This window comes from Hydra vulgaris, chromosome 03, assembly GCF_038396675.1.
Source record: "Hydra vulgaris chromosome 03, alternate assembly HydraT2T_AEP".
NCBI classification, from domain to species: domain Eukaryota; kingdom Metazoa; phylum Cnidaria; class Hydrozoa; order Anthoathecata; family Hydridae; genus Hydra; species Hydra vulgaris.
Genome location: NC_088922.1, coordinates 53,780,001 through 53,805,592, shown reverse-complemented (window position 1 = coordinate 53,805,592; position 25,592 = coordinate 53,780,001). Strand labels below are relative to the sequence as shown.

The 25,592-nt window shown below is 25.9% G+C and overlaps 1 protein-coding gene across 3 annotated transcripts in view; it reads left to right on the top strand.

Moving 5' to 3' along the window:
- LOC105844565 (uncharacterized) overlaps positions 1-25,592 on the top strand; it is a 136,642-nt gene that overhangs the window by 4,404 nt on the left and 106,646 nt on the right. The window contains exons 1-8 of one of the 3 annotated variants that reach the window (XM_065793681.1): positions 3,187-3,305; positions 6,700-6,759; positions 6,850-6,891; positions 7,546-7,627; positions 17,671-17,712; positions 17,864-17,961; positions 19,600-19,735; positions 19,812-20,041. In XM_065793681.1, coding sequence (XP_065649753.1) covers positions 7,577-7,627; positions 17,671-17,712; positions 17,864-17,961; positions 19,600-19,735; positions 19,812-20,041 — 557 coding nt within the window. In that variant the 5' untranslated portion in view covers positions 3,187-3,305; positions 6,700-6,759; positions 6,850-6,891; positions 7,546-7,576. Of the gene's footprint in view, positions 1-3,186; positions 3,306-3,384; positions 3,514-6,699; positions 6,760-6,849; positions 6,892-7,545; positions 7,628-17,670; positions 17,713-17,863; positions 17,962-19,599; positions 19,736-19,811; positions 20,042-25,592 lie in introns of those variants that run through there. The other 2 variants (XM_065793680.1, XM_065793679.1) reach the window with 2 other exon arrangements.

Below are 25,592 nucleotides of genomic sequence, written 5' to 3'. Positions count from 1 at the left end.
TTAATATGCAATGATGGTGTAGTGGAGGAGCGCTCGTCTTGTAAGCGAGAAGTTCCGAGTTACCGTTTTACCGCTTTTACGAATTACCGCGCTCTTCAACTTCGATTCCGACTTTGCATCTCCGGTCAGAACCATTCTTTTTTCCAAATTTATTACCTTAAAAAATTCTTCTTCATTATCCATTGGTTATCAGAGTTATCCTCTTCTACCAGCATGAACATAATATTAAAATACAGATTACAGCTAGATTATTAATCCAAGTAACAATAAAAAATGTTTTATGAATTTATACTATATAAGTACATCTCAATAACTTTGATTTCTTGATTTTAAATAAAAATTGACGTCCATTACGCAGCGCAAAATTTCTGAATCAATTGAAGGTTTGTTTTCCAAAGTTTCAAAATCTAATTTCCAGACAATGTTGTGATTTTTGTGCTTACAGTAGACTGCTCTCTTTTAATCCTTTCTCCTAGTTTACGCCCATAATCTTTTATTCCGCCATTCCACCTCAAGATGAAAGACTGAAACCCAAGGCCAAAGTTATGTTTTTCTTCAAAATGAGGGTAGGGAAAATAAAGGAAAACTTCGACAGTTTTACTCCAGATAAGCCATTCTGTGTTGATTTCTTTCTGTTTAAAGATTTTTCGTAAAAAACAGATACAGAAACTTTTTTGTTTATAGAATCTCAAAATCCTTCACTTTTTTTTGTAAAAAAAAAGTGAAGGACGATGGCTTTTTTAGACTGGTTAATCAAGACTGTTGATGGCGTGGGCCTTTTAAGCTGGAATAGTTATAACCGTTTTTGGAATGAAATTATTAATACCCATTTAAGAACAAGAATAATATAGCTATTATACTATACTTGGATTACTTGGTCAAATGTTAAATTATTAGATGCTGTTTTTTTTGGTACTTTCTTGAAGCCACACTTCTACAAAGTACATTTGTTAAGATGTACTACTTCTACTTCTACTTTGTAGAAAACTACTTTTAAAAACAAAACAGAGTTTTTACATTAAGATGTGTGAGTGATAAACAATTGGGAAGTGGTTGAATTTCTATTGGTGAAAAAGTAAATCAATAATAACACATCTAACAAATTCAATTGTCTTCTCACTAATCACTATTGTGTTAAGACTTTTACAGGTGAATATTTATTCCAATACTCCACGGCTTTTAACCCAAAAAAATAACTTTATAAAACTATATTACCTGAAGTTGGTATATTGAATAGTAAAATGATCCAAAGTTGGCTGATCAAACAGTTGAAGTATAAAACAGCTATAAATTTCAAAAATATTACCAAGATGTTCTTTTGGCCGAACTAAAAAAATAGCATTTAGGACGTAATACATATTGTTTGTTATTTATCTTTTCTTATTTTGAGGAACCTTTCTATGTTTTAGTTCTGTTATTGATTTTAGCACTCTAATCTTCAATAGATTTTTTAATACTGTATCAACATATTGATAGCAACAATTAATTCCCGTTCTTAAAAGATGCATCTCGTTGTTTTTCTAATGTACTTATGTGGAATTTTTCTGATAACATATAAATCATTTATTTAAATAACTCATTATTTTAACAATTATGGGAGCTGGGGGTGCATTGATCGCCGGGGCAGTGTGATTTTTTAGCTTTTACTCGTTTACTTTTGCCTTATTTTGACAGAGATTGCAATTTAATTAACCATTATACTACCCTTTATTGTTTAATCGTAATTTTTGGTTATGCGTTAATTAAATATTATGCGTTAATCTGGGTAAGCAAATTATGCGTTAAGAAAATAGAAAGTACAGTTTTTCATCATGAAAAATGAATTTTTAGTCGTAAAAAAATTCAAATAAATTTTTAATTAGATTTCCTTATGACTTTACAACCATTTTATTGTAAACTCATATGTGTTAAGTTTATAATAAATTTGTTTTTTTGAGTAGGTTACAATGTTTACAGAAGTTATTGGCATCAATATATCAACTGTACCTATTAGGGCGCATTGATCGTTGACTAGACGGAACTCATTGATCGGAGGATCAAAGTGCCCCAAATAACTTATATTACAAGACTTATATTTTTTGTTTAAATTTTATACATTTAAACGAAAACGTATGACGAATAAAAAATTTTTATAAAAATTTTTAAATTTTATTTTTAAAATGTAATAGTTTTAAAAACTAAAATTAATAATATTATTTTTTAGTTTTACATAAGTTTTACAATTAGTTTGAATAATATTATTAAGTAAAATACTTTTTTTTAAACAATTATTTTATTTTATACTTTTTTTTTTAAGTTTTCAGATCTTTAAATGGTTAAGTATAAAAAAACAACAACAAACAGAGTTGCTATATCATTTGTTACAATGAAAGCAGCTGTTAATGAAGTTTTAGAGGGCAGACCAGTGAATGTTGTAGCTCACAAGTATAGCATAAATCAAAAAACTTTGATCCTTATTGCATATATAGTAAACTTAAAATACTGTATTCTTATAGACTTTATAAACTTCAAGTTTTGTAAAGCTTTACACATATATAAATGTTAGTAGTATATAACGGGCTTATTTTCATAGATAATTTTTGTGGACCACAAATCTATCTATGAAAATACGCCCATGATATAATACTGACATATGTATGTGTTAAGTTTTACAAAACTTGACCACAATGTGGTCATTCTTCTAATGAAAACTTTATGCACTGGTGTGTATTAGTTTGTAATGATATATATATCTTTATAATTTTACTTTTTTATAGATGTTTTATAGAATATACACTAAAACCCTTCGACTAAGAATTTGTAGCGATTAGGTATAGCAGTTTTAAACATGTAAATAATGCTACTCATATTATATGAGTCTTATAAGATCAAAGAAAATCCCCATTGCATGTGGTACATTGATCTTTGCAAGGGTTGTTGTAATGTTGATATATATCATGTTCATCGATTTTTTTATTAAAACATTTTTTTTTGCATAAAGACAGATCGTTCTAGTTTAGTAATTAATAGGTTTTTTTTACCTATATCGGGTTGTTCGCAGTTTACAAAATACTGCTACGGCTATGAATGCGCCCCTTCTACCCTATACTTAAATCACATCGTACCACTAATCCCCATAATAATTATTATATAAATCAGTATATTATCTATTAACTCTATAATAGTTATTAAAGACATTAGTGCTGCGGACTGCAAACATGTTTGTCGTACCGTGCTGTACCAAGTTTATATGAAAACTACAGAACAGATGTTAAGAATGCTGCCCCAATGCATTTTCCAATTAGATTTGTTAAATTACTTTACTAGTGAGTACTCCAATGCAAAAAAAAAAAAATTTATTTAATAAAAATCTTTCAACTTTTATTTTTTTTTTTGAAATTTTAGTTTTAAACTTGTTTGAAGCCAAAAAAAAATTAATTAAAAAAACTCACAAAAGTAGCGTATTTTCCAAAATGTGAAAGCAATCATAGCGACTAAACAAATAACACAAAAATTTACTAGGACCCAATCTGGGTAACAAATGCTTTTAACCTTACCATATTTTCTATATAAAAAGTAATTGTAAACATTAATTGTTATCTGCATTCAAAAGTTTAAGTTGATTTAAAACGGCTAAATATTTGCCTGCGCCTCAATGCTAACCCTCTGCCAATGCTTCTTCCTCTCCACTAAATATATTGTGCAGAGAGGTATCAAAATACCACTCCAATAGACAAGTTGCAGGAGATTTCAAGCCTTGACGTTGAGAGATGTTTTATAAAAACAGATTATCAAAGCAGTTTTCAAGATCCTTCATAGTGCCCAAATATCTTGAGTGATAATGTCAGGATCTTCATTGTTAAGCAAGGGCCCTACACAAATTAAAAACCCTCTAAGCAATATATTGCTTAGATCTTTAGGAAACTACCTATTAATAGGTCATTTTCAGTTAAACACGACCTGTGTGTGCCACAAAAAAAAGGTGAAATAATGTCAAAAGTTAGCATACTCTTGTAAAAAAAAATTCTGCATATTGTTTTTCGTGCATATTGTATGCTCAGCCAACAAAAAATGCTTTAGTTGGTAAAGATGGTTTCAGTGATTGGAAACATCTCTTTGAAAGACTATAATAGCATGAAAGTTCCCAATACCATTGTGAAACTATGATGTGGTTCAATTTTAAAAATTATTGAAGGACAAAACAAACATTGATGCAGCATGTCAAAAAACAGTTACACAGGAGAAAAAAAAGTGACTTTTAAGAAGAAACTTTACTATCAAGGGCTCAAGTTGTTAGACTACAGAACATATGGCTATGATAATGGAATCAATATAAATAGCAAATATCAGAGAGAAGAAGTTTTGGTTTTGTAAGAAAATCCACGGGCATTGACACTGCCAAATCATTTAGTAAAGCAGTAAACTTTTTTTTGGCATTTTGCAAGAAATATACACTATATTTGCAGGTTTAAAATTGTATTGCACCTTATTTATCACCCAAACCACATTCGGAAACACTATGGGAGTGTTATACAGACAGTGTTAAGGCAATGCATAACCACTGGTGTAGATTGTGCATTAGAAGATCTTAGCCAAACTGTAACAGACTTAAAAAAGGCTTAAAAGTGAAGTGGTGTCAAAATGAGATTAACAATATGGTATGACATTTTAGTCAAAGTGAATGTAGCTAGCAAGATATTTTTTTTTTTTAAACATCTTCGCTTCCAACAAGGCTGCAAGCAGCCACTAATTAAAGTTGGAAGTTACTGAAAGAGAAAAGATGAGGATTGTAGAGCAAGATAACGATTGAAAGACAACTTAAAGGATTGCAAATTATATGAATCAGGAAAACAAGATGAAGGAAGCGAATTCCAAAGAGCCGATGTTCGAGGAAAAAAACTAGACGAATAGGCGTTTTTGGAGCACTTAGGAATAGCCACAGAAAAAGGATGAGACTTAATTAAATAACGAGTAACACGAGAATGAATTTTAGTAGATGGCACAAGAGACACTAGCTCTTTAGAGCAGTGCCCATTATAGCATTTGTAGAAAAGAGAAAGAGAAGCAACATTACGATAATGTGATAATGGTTATAGGTTGGCTGCAAAAGCAGGTCCAACTATGTTTACAATGCGTTTTTGCACCTTGTCTAAAAGAGAAAGGGCATTGTTAGAAGATCTGCCCCAGATATGGCAACAGTATTCCATACAAGGCCGGATTTGAGATTTATAGAGATAGAGAAAAGAATCCAACCTTAGCAGATGCTAATTTTGCAACTGATTTGATATATAATTTCCAAGAAAGATTGGAAGTAAGTGTTAATCCTTGAAGATGAAGAGTAGATGACTCATCGAGTACATCACCGTTCATAAATATAGGAAGATCTAAATTATTGCGATAACGATTGGCTGAAAAAAATTGAGTTTTATCTGTATTGAAGTTCACCAGCCACTGTGAGCTCCATGCTGTAGCAGAAGTGAGATCCTTTTCAAGCTCAAATGCCCCCTCCAAGCAATCAGAGAATGTTGGTTTCTTATCACAACAAAAATAAGTGGTAGTATCATCAGCAAACAATGCCACCTTAGATGTGAGAATATCTGGAAGATCGTTGATGTAAATTAAAAAGAGTATAGGGCTAAGGATAGAGCCTTAAGTAACTCCTGAAGTTACAGAATAAGAAGAAGAGAACTTTGTAATATATATATATATATATATAAGAATTTCATAATATATATATATATATATATATATATATATATATATATATATATATATATATATATATATATATATATATATATATATTACGAAAAGCAAACGTAGAAATGGATGTAGCTTTGAACCAATTTATGTTGTTTTTTATATGGGAGTAAATTGCTTATGTTTTTTATATGTAAATTGCATATTTTCAATAAAAATTTACATTCATCAAATATATCAAACTTGAGTCTAGTGTTTAGAAAATCATTACACAATTTAAGAATCATTGGTACATTAACACAAGAAAAATATTTATTTAGTTTTATGTAATCATATTCATGTTTACATTGTTTTATATCACAGCTTGTAACTATACAAAAAGAAGGATAAAAATTCAATCTCTGGTTTTAGTAATGATTGTAAATTTAATTATAACAGAAAAATTGAGTCATACAATAGTTAAAATTGTGTTTTATTAATAATTGAATTTTAAAGTTATTGCAGAATATATCAATTTTAAGGTATTGTAAACATTAATTTATCAGACTTTCAAACAAAGTAATCATGTTTTTAGTTGCTTTTTTAAAGCTTAATAATAGGCATTATTAGTAATAAAATAGTCTCTGGTCACACTGGAGCTAAAAAGAAAACATCAATAAAGTAAATTTTTTAAATCAAATTTTGAATTTTGATTTAAACTAAACTTGAAAAGAACAAGATTTTCAAAAGTGCGTAGTATTTTATAAATACAGAGTGCAATAAAGTATAATATATATTATATAAGAAAATCTGTATTGTATTATTCAATAAAATAAATTTAATTATTACATCACATGTGTTATATATAATATTTTTAAGAAAAATATTATATTGTATTAGGGAATTTATTTACAAATTTTTTTTCCTAATATTTGGGTCAGAGTCTGTGTTAAGAAAATTATTTTTCAATTTTATAAATTTTTTTGACAAATCATATGTAAATTGTCCTAGCACTGAGATTGTTGTTATTTGATTTTTAAGATATGCTTCCGATTTCAATTATTCTGATAATACTAAGTTTGCTGTTGATCTTTTTTTAAGGTATGTTTCTGATTTCAGTTGTTTTGATTTGTTTGTCTGTTTTAAATTAATTAATGTGTAAAATCTATAATGTTATTTCGTCAATTTAAGGCATGGAAAATGTCAGCAAGAAACAGATGAATATTTTGCAAAGTTAGAATAACCTTTAGTTTACATTTTTTTCTTTATATGATAATATCTTTATAATTGTTTTATAAATATTTAAAAAAAAAAATTAAAAAAAGTTCATTGCAAAGCCTTCTTTTGAGAAAATATTTGAACTTTTACAAAACTTTTTGATTATGATTAATAAACACTTTCTCATATATATTCATATATATATATATATATATATATATATATATATATATATATATATATATATATATATTATATATATATATATATATATATATATATATATATATATATAATACAGAGTATCATTATATGTATATAATACAGAGTAATATCATTATATGTATATATATAATACAGAGTATTATATGTATACAAATTATATGTATATATATATATTTATTATACATTATATATATATATATATATATATATATATATATATATATATATATTTATATAATACAGAGTATCATTATATGTATATATATATATATATATAATACAGAGTATCATTATATGTATATGTATACAAATATGTGCTCAAAAGAAAGGAATTTATATAAAAATTAAAAAAAATACGTGAATCATTTTATGATGATATTTTATATAAAGAATTTGTTATTTTTAAATTGAGTTTTTCTTATTTTTTAATTTTTTACCTTTTAGTCTCAAAAGAATTTATACTACTTTTTCTGTTATGAAACCTGATCCGTTAAATGACAATACAAATGCTTTTAATGATGTTCAAGTAAGGATTTATTTTATATAAGTGAGGCAAATAAACACTATGGATAATATGTTCTTTAGCTTTAAGAAAGACATCTTACCTAGGAGAATGAAAGCTCTGATATAAAAGTTAATTGTGGATAAGGTTAGAAGCTCATAAACTGTGGGTGGTAATTTTCCTAATGGTAATACCACAATAAATATACGCTTAAAAATTTATTGTTTTAAAATAAAGCATAAAAAAATAAATAAAAAACTCTATTTATTATTCAGTAAGCACAGAATATTTATTTAGACTGTTAGCTTTATTTTATGTTACTAAGTTCTTATAAATGTTTAGCAAGAAGTCAAATGCATGCAGACAAATAATAACAGTTACCAACAACTTTTGTAGTGAAATTTTTTTTTTTAAATTTCTCTATGGTGTGTTAGCAGGGTTCCCACTCCTCCTTAAAAACCTTAAATATCCTTAAAAAAAAAAAAAGCTCCTTAAAAGTCCTTAAATAACCTTTAAAAAAGTTCAAATTTAACTGCTCTCCTTAATTTCTCCTTATTTTCTATCATTATCTTCAAGGAAATTTTATTAAAGTATATAGATAATACTTATCAATAGAGAAGCAAATAGTTACTTCTTTGATTTGAAATCCTACACCTATATAAATATGTATATATATATGTGTATATATAGCTATATATATATATATATATATATATATATATATATATATATATATATACATACATATATATATATATACATCAACTTGTTTCTCCGTGCAGCAGTTCGTGTTTCGGAGTTATAGAGTTGGGAGAGGGTTATAACCACAAGTAGCCTTCTCATATGTAGTGGCCTTCTTGGCCTTGGGGAGGTAAATTACTTAAAAAAAAATATATATGTATATATATATATATATATATATATATTTTTATAGATTATATAGATATATAGATTTCAAAAAAATAGTTTTTCAAAAGTAGGTCATGTTGGGTCACAAGTTAAGCAAAATTTTATAAAAATTTCAAAAATAATCATCATTTTATTTAAAAAAATTCACATTAAATTTTACTGCAATAAATATGACATTTTGAAAGAAAAATGAAAAAGGTGCATTTTTTGTAGTTTTCATAGCAGTGAAATATTGTTTTTTTTTTAAATGATGATTATTTTTAAAATGTTTTTAAAATTTTGCTTAATTTTAGACCCAACATGACCTACTTTTGAAAAACTATATATTTTTTAAGTATTAGGGACCGGTGTGTTGGGGAACCTCTAAAAATATTTCTTATTCTAAAATTTTTGAAAGTCATTGTTTTTAATATATAGAACAGAATTACGTGTCAGACAAAATCAATTTTTTTAAATTGTTGTTTTGTGATGCACCCTAATATTTATATATATATATATATATATATATATATAAATATATATTTATATATTTCTAATAATATATAAGAACAATTAAAAAAAAAAATACAGCAAAAAAAACTATTTATCTTTTTCTTTTTTTTTAAAGCACCTGTTTGATTGAAATTATTTTGAAAACTGTTTAATTTTTCAATATTTTATTAGTGCTAATTAATACGTAAAGTCTTTACTATTTAATTGACATGTTGTTTCCTTAAATATTACTTTGTATTACTAATTAAATATAATTTTAAAACATCTACTTTATAATTTTCATTTTTTTAATGTTGGTTAAAAGTTGAGGATTGGTGCTTTATTTGATGATTTTTTTTTATAATTTTGCTTTTATTTTCATCAGCATTTACTAACTCTAAGTTTTTGTTTTTGTTGTTTGAAATATTACTAATAAAAACATAAATTTTTGTTTTTGTTGTTTGAAATATTACTAATAATAACATAAATAAATCAAATAATAAAAGAGTTACAAAACGAGCTATAAAAAAATACAGCATGAAACTCGTCACGGTTGACAACCTATAAAAAACACGTTACAAATCTATTTTTCTTTGAAACCAAGGACTATCTCATTAAATATTGCATATTCTATTTTACATTAGAGCAAACCAAGCAAAGTAGGAGCACATGTAGGCATTTGGGCCTGCATGAACTATACAGGAGTTGTATGCTATTGATTATTTGAAGGTTGAATTAATTTTGATAGATATATTGAAATTTTAGAATATTGATAATGCCTTCTTCCCTCTATCGATATATTTAAAGGAGAAAACAATGATATCAGATATCAACAATATATCAAGTCTTGTAAATTTAATGCCAAAGAGAGTAAATCAATGATTACAAGAGAAATGTGGTTCTACAAAATAATAAAATAGTTTTTTTTGCTGTATTTTTTTTTTTAATTGTTCTTATATATTATTAGAAATATATCCTTAACTTTTAGCTTATCTTTTTTTTTAATTAACATGTTTAATTATTTTTAATTTTTTGGTTTAAAAATCATTTTTTAGATTTTTAAAAAGTCTATTATACTAAATATTATACTTAAGTCTTTGATTTCCATGTACAAAGTGGCCAGCCACTTTGTACATGGAAATCAAAGACTTAAGTATAATATTTTTTAATCTAGTGGTGTTACATATATTTTAGGTCAAGTTTTGAAATTTGAAATTAGGCTGTCCTTGTTTTCTTTTACTAATTTTTAGTTCATATAATACTAAATGAAATGTCATTATTTAATGATTCTCCTTGTAATTAGATGACATTAAAGCTGACATATCAAAATCTAATGCATTAAAAAGAGCTGCCATTGAAAAACTAGAGTCTCTTGAAAAGCTTTATGTTGAAAAAAAGAAGCTTGTTAAAAAGAAAAATGAACTTTTTTAATAATGTTATATATATATATATATATATATATATATATATATATATATATATATATATATATATATATATATATATATATACATGTATAGTATATTATATTTATAATAGTTTATCTATTTATATTTGATATTTATTGAAAAAAGAACGATTCTGTTTTTAAATTAATCATTTTCTCCTTAATTCTCCTTATTTTTTGCTTGAAAAAATTGGTGTTTGCAACCAAATCTCCTTATAAATTGGGAAATTATATCCTTAATTCTCCTTAAAGTCCTTATTTTTAGCCTCAGTTTTAATAATGGTAACCCTGGTTAGGCAATTAAATTAGTTGAACAAAAAAATAACACTATTTAATGCTTCGAAAATTAATTAAAAAAAGTGAAAGTAAAGTAGACATTTCATTTTTACATTTTTTCTTCTCTACTAAAATAGTATTTTAGTAAACTGCAGTAGTTCTAAAGAAGTTGTTGTTCATAAAGTTTCTGCACCATTTTAGTTTCCAGCTCACTGATTCTTTTTGATCTTGATTACAGATGGTTCCTATAGTTGCAGATACTTCTAATGTTTCTTCAATGGTTGCAATATTTTTTTATATGAATGCAATATTTTTGGCAAATTCATAATATCTTAGTTGTAGGTATGAGAATAAATGCAAAAATGCTTTCAAAAGATGACTCAAAAGTTTTTTCGGCATCTTTCGGGCCTGATTTATAAACATTTGTTCTGTTCTTTTCACAAACTCTAATTTAAGTTCCTTATACTTTTTCAAAAATTTAGGCTCAAATGGGTACTCAATGTTTGGTGACTTGGTGTTACCAGCAAGTTATTCATCCACCACCACACTGAGAATTTTTTCTAAAAGATGGTGCTGACGACTAATAGATTTGTTGATATTTTTCATCTCTGATCTGTTGTTAGCAATCCATCAGTGTCTTCCAGTGACTTTACTATTACATTTGTTATTTGCTTCTGTTTCACTTGGTTTTGATATAGGGCTTTCACTCTTGGACTCTTCAACTGATGATCTCACAGTTTTAACTTTTTGCAGGGTGCCTTGTGCTCAATTTGAATTGCTATGTGAATCTAATGAAGTGGTTGATTTAATGACTTTTTCTAGTACTTCAACCTTGTTATCATGTGATTGATATATATAGCTTATTAAGGCTATTTATCACCAATTGCTATTGCTCACAATTATTCGATAAATTAAGATAATTACTTTTATTTTGCTTGCTAAAAAATCTTCTCTTATGCTTCACTGTCTTCTCAGTTTTTGTTGTGGAGTTATTTTTCATTTGTTGATTGAATGACATTTTTTCAAACCAAGTATCAGGTTCCTGAGGACGCCAAAACTCTAGAGGGTACCATTACAGTTGAGGTGGTTACTTTTTTAATTTTTTATTGAACTCTCTCTCAACCCTAAACTCTTAAACTCAAACCTTATTGAATAAGCCACTGGCTGCTGTGCAAAGTTGACAGGTTGAGCCCAATACTTCCAAAGGTGTTGGGTGGGTTTGACTATTAGTCTTCTATTTCTTATATGTATGTATATATATATATATATATATATTTATTAATTTATCTCCCAAGACCAAGAAGGCCACTACAGGTGAGGAGGCTACTTAATTGTGGTAAAACCCTCTCTCAACTCTATAACTCCGAAACATGAGCCTTGATGAACAAGGTTGCTGCACAGAGAAACAAGTTGTTATATATATATATATATATATATATATATATATATATAACAGTTAAACATACTATATATATATATGTTATAAATATATATATATATATATATATATATATATATATATATATATGTATATATATATATATGTTTTTTTTATATATATGTATATATATATGTATATATGAATATATATATATATATATATATGTATATATGTATATATGAATATATATATATATTGTATATATGTATTTATATATATATATTTATATATTTATATGTTTTTATTTCTATATATATATATTTGTATTATATTATATATTTATATATTTATATGTATTTATATATATATATGTATATATGAATATATATATATATATTTAAATGTGTATATATGTTTTTTATATATATATGTATATATATATGTATATATGAATATATATATATATATATGTATATATGTATATATGAATATATATATATATTGTATATATGTATTTATATATATATATTTATATATTTATATGTTTTTATTTATATATATATATTTATATTATATTATATATTTATATATTTATATGTATTTATATATATATGTATATATGAATATATATATATATATTTAAATGTATATATAAATAAATATATATATATATATATATATATATATATATATATATATATATATATACTATATACTACTACTACTACTACTACTACTACTACTACTACTACTACTACTACTACTACTACTACTACTATATATATATATGTATATATATATATATATAATATATATGTATATATATATATATATATATATATATATATATATATATATATATATATGTATATATATATATATATATATATATATATATATATATATATATATATATATATATATATATATATATATATATATATATATATATATATATATATATATATATATATATATATATATATATATATATATATATATATATATATATATATATATATATATATATATATATGAAACTTTTATGTTTCTTCTTTCTATTTTAGTATAAAGTTGTTTTAAAGTAATATATTTCTTTATTTTAACTTTACCTGACTATTTTTAAACTTGTTTTTATCTATCAGGTCCTTGCAAGTTTTGAGCACCAATAGAGCCTGCTTCTCCAACCAGGTACCCTTAACATTCTGGTGATTAAATTTCAACAGTATCTTCTCGTTGTTTGCATCAATACCATGCCAGTTCTGCTTTAGAGATTTAAATAGTTGATTCTCCGGTCCAACAGATTTGTTTACTACAACTTCATTGCAAAAGTGTTTTATATGGAGCTCTCCTACATGATGGCGGCAGGCTAACAAGAGCAATGGTTGGCAATGAAAATCAGCTAATCTTGCACAAGCTCCTTTTAAATAGCCAGTGTTTGAAGCAGTGGTATCAAAACAAACTCCGTGGATGAACTGCCCTAGATCAAAAGAATCTAATAGATTTTAAATTGCTGTGAACTGAGCCTCACCACTGCCGTGTTCCAACTCTGGAGCACCTAACAGATGGGACTGAGTGTCATGCCTTGTAAGCACACAAATTTGGTCTTTTGTCTCATCTTTGCTACCTGTATAATCTTTGATAATTTTGCCATTAAAATGCACAATGATGGGTTTGTCGCTCTTCTTAACCATAGTGGTTATGTTTGCTCTAAGAACACCAACATCTTTTCTTATTATTGTATCAAAAATCCTGTGAGTTGAGCTGTGGAATAATGTTACGTTTTCTATATCTCCACCGGCGTTGCAAAGAAAAGAAGAGATAAGTGCTGTTGCCTGGTTAGTAGATATACCCATCCCAATAGCAGTTCTGACAGTTTTTGAAAAAATGTCTTTGGTATCTTTTGAGTCATATTTTTAACTGTCTTCTTCTTTGATGCGTTACCAATCTTAAAATCATATTTGGAACATGCATCATTAGAGTCATCAGTAATCTTTTCACTTTCAGAGGAAAATCCGGATAAATAATAGAAAGTTTTTTTAACTATACCAGAGGTTTTAGAGTTATTTCTTGATGCAGATCTATTACTAACATCTACAAACCGACCGTCCATTGCTCCAATCACCATCTTTCTGCAGTTTAGCTGTCCCGTATGAAGGTTAAATCTTCAATCTTATCTGCTACCATTCTTAGCCTATCAGTCTTTAAACTACGCTCAAGAAGCGTCTTCTCCAGCCCAAAATAATCCTTTAAATTTAATTTTATTAGGTAAGAACAAGAAAAAGTAAACTATTTACTTCATGATAAATTAGCTTAGTACTGGCTGTTTGACTAGAAAATGTTAAAATTTAATATTTTTCCCATACCTGTCATTGATTTCTCAAATTTTTTTTTTGTTTCAAGATAACCAATTCCAATTTTTTTCTGGGATTTCTTCAATACTATGTACTTTTCTACATAATTCTTGACATGATACATCATCCTTTTGTCACTGATGACTTTGAAGCCAGTCTTTCTCCAAGGAATTAAGATTGCGGAAAGGATACAACTGACATTGCAAAATTCATTGTTTGTTATGCATTTTAATCTATGAAGAACTTACGTAAATTAAAAACATAACTTATTAAATTGTCTTTACTATATTTGACATAAAACATGAAATAACATTCTTATCTATTGATTTCTAAAGCTAAAAGCTTACTGGAAAGTTTTGGACATTAAAGGACAAGCGACAAGATCCTTTAGTGCTTTCTTTGGAAATTGTTCTCTTTAAAATAAGTAGCGTTGGATAACATGAATCCTTAGGGGCAGCTGGTTTGTTTCCATTCTATCCAGAGTGACGTTAACTAGGAACATGTTCTTGCGACTCAATCTTATATTTTTAAACCCCTTCTTGGGACAGGGATACACCTCATAGCTAGCTTTAAAACAAAGTTTCATAATGTTAATCATTGTTTTATAACACTAAAAACATTTTCATAATTTGTATAAAGTTTAAAATTTTTTAAAAGTTTATTTAAAATATTATAAATGTTTAAATAACCTAATTTATTTAACTATAATTATAAAATATAACATACATTATTATGTTATGTTGTTATAATAAACTTACTTGAGGTGGAAATAGTAGATTTTTTAAAATTTAAAGTTGTTAAGTAGCTCAATAAACAATTGTTTTCTAAACTGCGCTTTTTTAAAATATTACTCGATTTTAAACGATTACAAATGGCGCGAATATAAATACATCCAGAATTGAAAAAAAAAAAACTCATTAACAAACCAATACCTTTGGAACATTTTGAGACACTCCGTGAAATAAAATTCGTTCATGAGGGTCAAAATGGGATGGCCTAATATATATTTATATATATTAGGGTGATTCAAAAAACAACTTTTTTTGAAATTCTTTGCTGCCACCCCCTAAATGTGTTCTATGTAATAAATTAGTACTAGATTTAAAAAACTTTAGAATAAAAAAAAATTTGAGGGTTTGCTCAAGACCCTTAAACATTAGACGGGTCCCTAATATTTTGAAAAAAAAAAATCTTCAAAAGCATATCATGTTGGATCTCAAAGTGAAATTTTATAAAAATTCTAAAAATGATAATCATTTTATATAAAGATTACTATTTTAAATTTAATGGCTTAAAAACTACCATTTTTTAACAAAAAATAAAAAGTACATATTTTCATAGTTTTTTTAAACAAACTTTTTTAATTTGTGTTTCCATAAATTTTTTTTACTATTTTTGAAATTTTTATAAAATTTCACTTCTTTTAAGACCCAACATGATATGTTTTTGAAGGACTTTTTTTTCAAAATACTAGGTACCCGTCTTTGTTTTTTTTAGAGGTATAGAACTTTAAGTTGGCATTACTGTTCAAGATGGCGACCGATTTAACAGGTGACAAGTGATTTATTCTCAGTTTGGTTTGGCAATTCATCATGAATAGACTCACACCTGAACAACGCTTGCAAATAGTTCAATTTTATTTCGAAAATAATGGTTCTGTGCGGAATACGTATCGCGCTCTACGTCCATTTTATCCTCGACAAAATCATCCATCAGAGCAGTTAATTCGATTAACCATGGAACGTTTTTGCACCACGTTTACTCTTATTGATAACTCGCATCCCCAGAGACGCCGTACGGTGCGTACAAAAGAAGCTATTGCTACTGTAGAGCGTAGCATTGCAGAAGACCCGAATGAGTCTATCCGCCATCGAGCACAGGAATTGGATCTGTGTCCATCCACTGTATGGAAGATTTTGCGGAAGGATCTTGGTATGCGTGCTTACAAAATCCAACTCGTGCAAGAATTGAAGCCAAACGATCATCAAGCAAGGCGTAGATTCGTCGAATGGGCCCAAAACGAGATTGCCGTTGTTCCCGATTTTCATAAGCAAATTTTCTTTAGCGATGAAGCGCACTTCTGGTTAAATGGTTACATCAACAAACAAAACTGCCGCATTTGGAGCGAAGATAATCCTCAAGTGTATGTCAAAACACCGTTACATGACTGTTTGGTGCGCTTTATGGGCTGGTGGAATCATTGGTCCGTACTTCTTCAAAAATGATGATGGCCAGAACGTTACAGTCAATGGTGATAATTATAGAGCCATGATTACAATTTTTCATTCCTGAATTGAACAACCATGATGTCCAGGAGCTGTGGTTTCAACAAGATGGCGCAACATGTCACACAGCTCGTGCCAGAATCGATTTATTGAAAGACACGTTTGGTGACCGCCTAATTTCACGTTTTGGACCTGTGAATTGGCCTCCAAGATCTTGTGATTTAACACCGCTAGACTACTTTCTGTGGGGCTATGTAAAGTCATTGGTCTATGCGGATAAGCCACAAACGCTTGACCATTTGGAAGACAACATTCGCCGTGTTATTGCCGATATACAGCCACAAATGTTGGAAAAAGTCATCGAAAATTGGACGTCCAGATTGGACTACATCCGAGCCAGCCGTGGCGGTCATATGCCAGAAATTATATTTAAAATGTAATGCCACAAGATTATCTTTCTAATAAAAAAAAATTCTTGTCAATCGAATAATCCATCGTTGCTTTATTGCAATTTAAAGTTCTATACCTCTAAAAAAAAACACCCTTTATATATATATATATATTTATATATATGTTTCTTTCTATCTCTCTCTCTCTCCCTCTCTCTCTCTCTCTTTCTCTCTCTCTCTATATATATATATATAAATAAATAAATAAATAAATATATATATATATATATATAAATATATATATACATATATATATATATATATATATATATATATATATATATATATATATATATATATATATATATATATATATATATATGTATATATATATGTATGTATATATATATATAAATATATATATATATATGTATGTATATATATATATATGTATATATATATATTATGTTATATATATATATTATTACATATATATTATTACATATATATATATATATATATATATATATATATATATATATATATATATATATAATATATATATATATATATATAACAGTTTTACAAATTAATATTTTTGTGTTTTGTTTTTAGGATCCTAAACAATTGAAACCATTAAATACTATTTTTGAAAAGGCAAATAATGTTTTTTATAATAACTTTTTTTTAATTTAGTATAAACAGTAATTGATTTTTATAGCTAATACTAAAATATGTCAATAATACTGATACCTATAAAATGATGATATGTTTCAATATTTGAGTAATTTTGTACATTCAATTTTAGGATAAAACAGTATATAAAAATGCACTGAAATGTGTCTTTTTGCCGCTTCTATGCAATGTGGATAATCATCCCAAAACTTCACCTTTTCCACTAATAAGGTTTACTCATTTTTATTATTTTTTTAATAGAACGTCTAATTTACAGTTTTCAGAAGTTATATATCACAATAATTTATATAGTTACATGATATCAGGAAATCAATAATTGCAGTTTTTATACAGTGGTTTAAATTAATTTTAAAAGTAAAAAAAAAACAAAAGCAAAACAGGGGATAAGATGAAAATAGTATTATAGTAATAAAATTATTTTTATTTTGAAATATTACAATATTTTATCTCACTATTTTGTATGTGGTTTATTTAAATGTCTATAGTGTAATATATTTTAAAATTAATGGCTTTTATAAAGGTAGAGTTCATTAAATAAGTTCTTACTTATTAAAGAAAGTTTTGGAATTTAATTTATTCATTTAAAGGATACAACATTTTTATCAGCCCAAGTTGAGCTTCTTATATTGCATTAAAAAAAATAGGAAATTTTTTAGTATATATTTTTTTAATATTTTTTTCTTTTCTCAGAAAATGATTATACCTTAAGGAAGTTAATCTGAAAGATTATTATGACATAAAAAAAGAAATACGAACCCAGTTTATTAAAGTTTTTAATTAGATAAAATTTTTGCACCTGTAAATACTACTGAAAGCGAAAAAAATTATTTTTGAGAAATCAAATCGAGAAAGGTATTTTTTTTTTAACTTCTTGCTACAATCTAACGATGATATTAAAGTTTTTCAATACTATTAACAAGCTGAAGTCCAAGCTGTTGGGTTTTGCTATAAATGGTATTTTAGGGTTGTTTGACATGTTTGATTAATTTTTATAAAGAAACATTAGAAATTAAATTTTAAGCTATTTAAACATTAAAGTCATTTACTTTACTCATTTTTGTCTGTTTTTTTTCCAGAGGAAATTTTCTTTAATTGTTAATATTTTTTTAAAAGAAATATTTTTTACCGTGAATGTACTTTTAAGAGAAAATTTTTTAATACAAAGGATTTTTAAATAATGTTGCTTTACCATTAAGGTTTTTTAATGAAAAATATTTATTTTTGTGAAGTCAAAGTTATAAGATTTGTTTATGAACTTAAAATAAATCTTTATCTTTTTTGCAAAACATGCAAAAAACTAAAAGTTCATTATTTAAAAAGTTTTGTTTCCAATTTCTTTTTTTTTTCCAATTTATTTAGTCTTACTTGTTTAAAAAGCATTTTTGAAAAGATTTAACTTTATAGTTTAAAAAAAATATTAACAACATTTATGTTTTTAAATTTATTTTTGCTACTTATAATTTTTTTGTTTTTTTTTTATAATTCTACTAAAGTTATTAATTAAAGTTACTTAAAAGTATTTTATGTTGAAACTACTGTTAAATGATGGTTTAGTGAGAAGGTTGTTGAAATAATGTTACATTTAAAAAATGATTTAAAAAATAGTAAAAAAAAAATTTCTTATTTAACCTCACTAATAATAAAACATTGTTTTCATTTATAAATATAATTTTTTTTTTCTTTTATTATAAATGTAAATTTATAATGAAAGAAATTGATAAAGTAGTTTATGAAAAATATTTAAAATTGATTGTGAATTAAATACAGGCTTTAAGCTATTTCTTTAAATTTATTTGTATTTTTTATGAGTAATTTATATTTATTTTTGTATTATGTAATACGTCATAGTAATGATTGCATCGATTGGAAAAAAAGTGATTCCACTATGGTTGCACTTCAAAAAGCATTTCAAGTAAGTCTCTCTCTTGAGAACAGCATACGCCAGGAGTTAAGCAATTCATTTAAAGACTTCTCTTCATCTCAGGTGATTTCATTTGAAATAAAAAAATTATTGTAACAATAAAACTGAAATTTTCTAAATGCTTCTTCATTTTTTTTAGATACGAGTTAAGGATATATATAATCAGATTCAAGTTTTAAAATCCAATGCTAACATGTTTTATAATTATGATGACCCATATTATGAAGATTGGAAACAATCAGAGTTAAAGCATCTTGATGAATTACTTAGCAAGTTACCAGTCTTTAATTTTGTGCCATCACCTGAAAAGTCTTTAAATACCACAGATTATCATGAGCAATTTGAAATTTTGATTAAAAAAGTTCTAAAGTAAGTAAAAAACAAGTTTTAGGTTTTAGAAATGAGATCAGTATTGAGTTCTTGAACTGAAATTGACTTTGAAATTGAACTGAGTTGACTTTAGCACTATAAAACAAGTTTAATGTTTTCTACCATGATTTGTGTAATAAAGCTGAGGAATAGATAAACCTAGGAATGTTATTTATGGTGGTTTTCCTAAATATTAATCTTTTTTTTTAACTATTATTTTAGATTTATAGTTTGCTTATTAATATAGTTTTACTGTTTTAAAAAAAAAGCTTATATTGATAAGAACTTGTCACACCTATGGTTACAAATACTTTTAAAACAACTATTGAATAATTTTTATTATTTTTCTATATCGACATCCTATTTATATTCTAACTACAGGGCACACCTGATAAATTGGCAATAAATTTGCAACTCCTTATTTCAGGTGCTTTTATTTAATTTTGAATAATAAACGTTTTCTTATGTTATGACTTAACATTATTATTTTAAATATAAAGTATTAAATTCAAAAAAAAAACCCTCAATGTTGAAGGAATATAATTTTAGAGCAACCATAATTTTACAGTGTGAAAAAAATGTGGAGAAGAAGGTGTATGATACTGTCACCCCACCAACAAGGAAAATATATAAGGAAAATAAGTATGTAAGGCATGTAAAGACCGTGCAAGTCCAGATACAATGCACAGAATCCAGGAGATTATCAATGACAATCTGGGAAAGTTAATGCATTCTATAGCAAGAGACCTGCAGATGTCAGATGCAACTGTTCGCTCAATTATTACTTTCTTTGTTGGTGTGGCGACATCAGGATCAGTATCATACACCTTTTATATGTTGTAAACTATACATCAAGGTTTATTATTAGTGACCACAATTTGCTTAGCAGTTTGTCCTTCATTCAGTCCAGAAGTTATAGTTGCTCTAACAGTGTATTCTTCCGACATAAAGTTTTTTTTTTTAAATTTTATACTTTATATTTAAAACAATAATCCTAAGTTATAACTTTAGAAATATGGTTGTCAGAAATTAATAACAAGCACATAACATAATAAGATTATTGCCAAATTATCTTGTTCACCCTGTTTACTGTTACATAAAACCTTATAATAAATATTATATTATGAATATAATATAATATAATTGTGTATATTGTGAGTATATATATATATATATATATATATATATATATATATATATATATATATATATATATATATATATATATATATATATATAAATATATATATATATATATATATATATATATATATATATATATATATATATATATATATATGTATATATATATATATATATATATATGTATATATATATATATATATATATATATATATATATATATATATATATATATATATATATATATATATATATATATATTAGGCTGATAACTTATTCAAATTTTACCATTTATGGTCATTAAAAAAATTAATGTTAAGGTCATTAAAAAATTTTTTTTTTAATGACCTTAACATTAAGAGATGAAACTTTTTTTAAAACTAGCTAGTTTACTTTTTGTATCACTTAATTCAGTATTTTTCATAAAATTTACAAAACCTTGTTAAAGATATTTTTTAATGTGTAAATACATTTTTTATAATGTAATGTTTAGAATTATAAAGAATCTTTCATTATTTAAGTCTTCTTAGGTAGGGATGTATAAAATAAGCAGTGATATTATAAGCAAAAACAAAAAACATGGAGAAGCAAGTTAGCTTGTTTGAGAAAGCAAAGACAAAAAGAACAGAAATAAATTGAATTGAAGAACCACTTGACAAGCTAATTAGAATTCCAAATGCACTAGTTGTTTTAGGGAGGTTCACCTACTTGAAATCTGTTTTGGAAGATGCAAAATTATTGCCTGTGAATTAATTAGACATAACTTAATTTTCCATCGATAACAGAATAATCAGTTTCAAAAAAAATTGAAAATATGGTGAAAACCACAGAGATCAGAAGGCACAGATAATCAGTATCAGCTATTATAATGAAATATTATTTGATACTACAAATAAAAAAGCTGTATGACTGAGTACTGAAGAAAAAAAGTTTTACAAAGTGCAAGTTGAAAGTAATGGAAATGTAGGATATGTTACTTCAAAAATTGTTCCAATTCATCCATCTAAATGCATTAAAAATAAAGTAACTATTGTCAGCAAAACTATGTGTCAAATAGAAACTAATGACTCTCACTCTAGTAACAGTAAAAGAGAGGCTGACAATGACTTTGCCCCATCTACAAGCGATTTCAGTAGACCTAAAAAAAAGGAAAGCTTTAACGGCTTCAGCTGTTTCTTTAGTAAAGGAGCTAAGTACACACCAGAGCAAATGTCATCAATTTTCAGAAAAAGGTATTAATATTGCAACTCTAACACAGGCAGGTATTTACAAAGCAGTTATGAAAGAAGCTGATAGAATCAAAGAGGAACTAAAGAAAATTATAAAATTTTTTATAATTTTCATTAGTTCCTCTTTGATTCTATCTTTATGGCAATACATTTTGATGGCAAGAAAATTAAATAGAAAGAAATGCAAGTTGTAGTTTTAAAAAACATTGATCAGGAAATAAAGTTGGCAGCCTTTCTTTTAAAGGATGGCAATGCCAAAACAATCATTTCAGCATTGAATAATTTGTTAAATGAATTTTATATATGGGAAGTAATAAAAATGATTGTTTGTGACACAACAAACACAAATACTGGAGCAAAAGGTGGTGTTGTAGCTTAATTAAAAAAAGAGTTTAAAGCCAGGAATTTGGAAGTTCCGCAATATATTGGTTGCCAGCATCATGTGTTAGATTTGTTATTGAAGCATGTCATGGATTATATTTTTGGAGCAAAACATTGTCACCAAATATAAATTATTTTTTTTGTTGATGAACTGATACAAAATTATGATGTCTTGTTATATATATATATATATATATATATATATATATATATATATATATATATATATATATATATATATATATATATATATATATATATATATATATATATATATATATATATATATATATATATATATATATATATATATATATATATTTATATATATATAATATATATATATATATATATATATATATATAATATATATATATATATATATATATATATATATATATATTCTATATATATATATATATATGTTCTACTAATTTTTCAGTCTATGTAGCAGCATTTCTTGCATGTTTTACGTATTTGTCAGTCAATGTAGCAAACAATTCAATTGTTTTATATGGACAGTCAAAAAAATTTTTTTTTATGTTAAAATTAAAATCTTTTAAAATTTAAATTTGGTAATAGTTTTTCATGACTGAGTTTTATATATACAAAAATATCAAATAATGCTTAAATATAAACGAATTTGTATTCCTTTTAAAACAATAGTTTTAAATAAAATCAATGCATTTTTAATTGGAAATGCAAATAACATTCAAATTACCAGCTAATGTTAATAGGTTAAATATAATTCTTAGGCTCACAGATTTCCATTAGATTAAAAAAACGAAATTTTATACCATCGAAGTAATTACATTTGAATTTTTTTAATATCAAAACAATTTTTATAAAATATTAAACTGAATACTGAATTTATACTAAAATTTTACTAAAATTATACTAAAAAATTACTAAAAGAAATTGTTTTGTGAAATGTAAACTGTAACAGATACTTATGTTACCTAAAATGAAGTTTTACTAAAAATATATTTTCAATAAATGCTTTATCTGTAATTAAATGAATCGTTTTGACTTTCGTCCAACACGCAAATCTTGGACGAAAGTCAAAAGTAATTAAAAGTGACGTATGTGTTGGCATAAGAATCATTTTCTTCCTTCCGTGCTTCCCAAATGCAACAAACTATATATATATATATATATATATATATATATATATATATATATATATATATATATATATATATATATATATATATATATATATATATATCTGTTGCCTGGAAAACGAGTTGGAAAATTGACTATTTGAGTTAGGGGTTGAGAAAGGCAAAAGTTGTGGGCTTTAATGCCTGCAGAGTCACTGACACTATAGCCAAGCCATTCAGTGTGATGAGCATTAAAGTCAACGGCAACAACAATATTGGCTGATGGATAAAGAGAGAAGGCTTGGTCGATTTGATCAGAAATAACATCAGAAAGAGTGCAGTCTTGAGATAAAGGAGAGCAATATAGAAAGAGAAAGGTAGTCGAGTGAGGTGGTGCTAAACGAAAGCACATAAAAGAATAGTCTGTGGATTCAATCCTAGTTTCTCTACAAATGGGTGAATTCTTATGAATGTAAATGCCCAGGTTAGCATGTGACTATTGAAATCTTTTGAATTAAAGGAAGATAACCATCAACACTAAGATCACAAGATGAGACAGCTGAAAAATTACAAACAGGGACACCATCCATGCACAACATGGCACTGTTAGTACTCTGATATTTTACAGCTTTAGATGGAATCAGCCGCTCTGAGAGCTATCACAGAGTTTGGGAAACCTGACTACCAGCCAGCCTCAGAACCATAAAACTGAGTTTTAGAGCTGTATCTTCATGAGGAGATAATAGAATGAGTTGCCTTGTCATAAAAACAGAGACACAAGCAAAACCCATGCATTGAGTTAGAAGATCCTGCATTTAAAATCCTAAACTGGAAACAACGTATTATAAATACATCTGTCCCAGCCTAATAGATGAGGAAGGGGTGCGAGACTGGTAAACAAATAGAATCTTTTTACCCCTTAAGTCTTTGCCTAGGAGGCCTTCTACAAGACAGTAGTCGGATGCATTTAACATCTGCCCAAGATGAGTCTTTTTATTAAGACACTATCTCTAGCCTTTACTTAACAAAGGGCCCCAAGGCAGGTGTGTTTTAAGTTGGAGTTGGCTTTGCCTAAAAAAGCGTATCCTAAAAGGCAACAGGTAGCAGAATTGAAGTTATAATATTAAAATATTTGTACAAAGTTTTATTTTGACAAGTTATAATATTAAAATATTTGTACAAAGTTTTATTTAAATAACAAGTTATTTTAAATAACAAGTTATTTTACATACATTGCAAGTTATTTAAAATAACAAGTTATTTTAAATAACAAGTTATTTAAAATAACAAGTTATTTTAAATAACAAGTTATTTTAAATAACAAGTTATTTAAAATAACAAGTTATTTTAAATAACAAGTTATTTTAAATAACAAGTTATTTTAAATAACAAGTTATTTTAAATAACAAGTTATTTTAAATAACAAGTTATTTTAAATAACAAGTTATTTTAAATAACAAGTTATTTTAAATAACAAGTTATTTTAAATAACAAGTTATTTTAAATAACAAGTTATTTTAAATAACAAGTTATTTTAAATAACAAGTTATTTTAAATAACAAGTTATTTTAAATAACAAGTTATTTTAAATAACAAGATATTTTAAATAACAAGTTATTTTAAATAACAAGTTATTTTAAATAACAAGTTATTTTAAATAACAAGTTATTTATCATGTTTTTTCATAGTACTTTG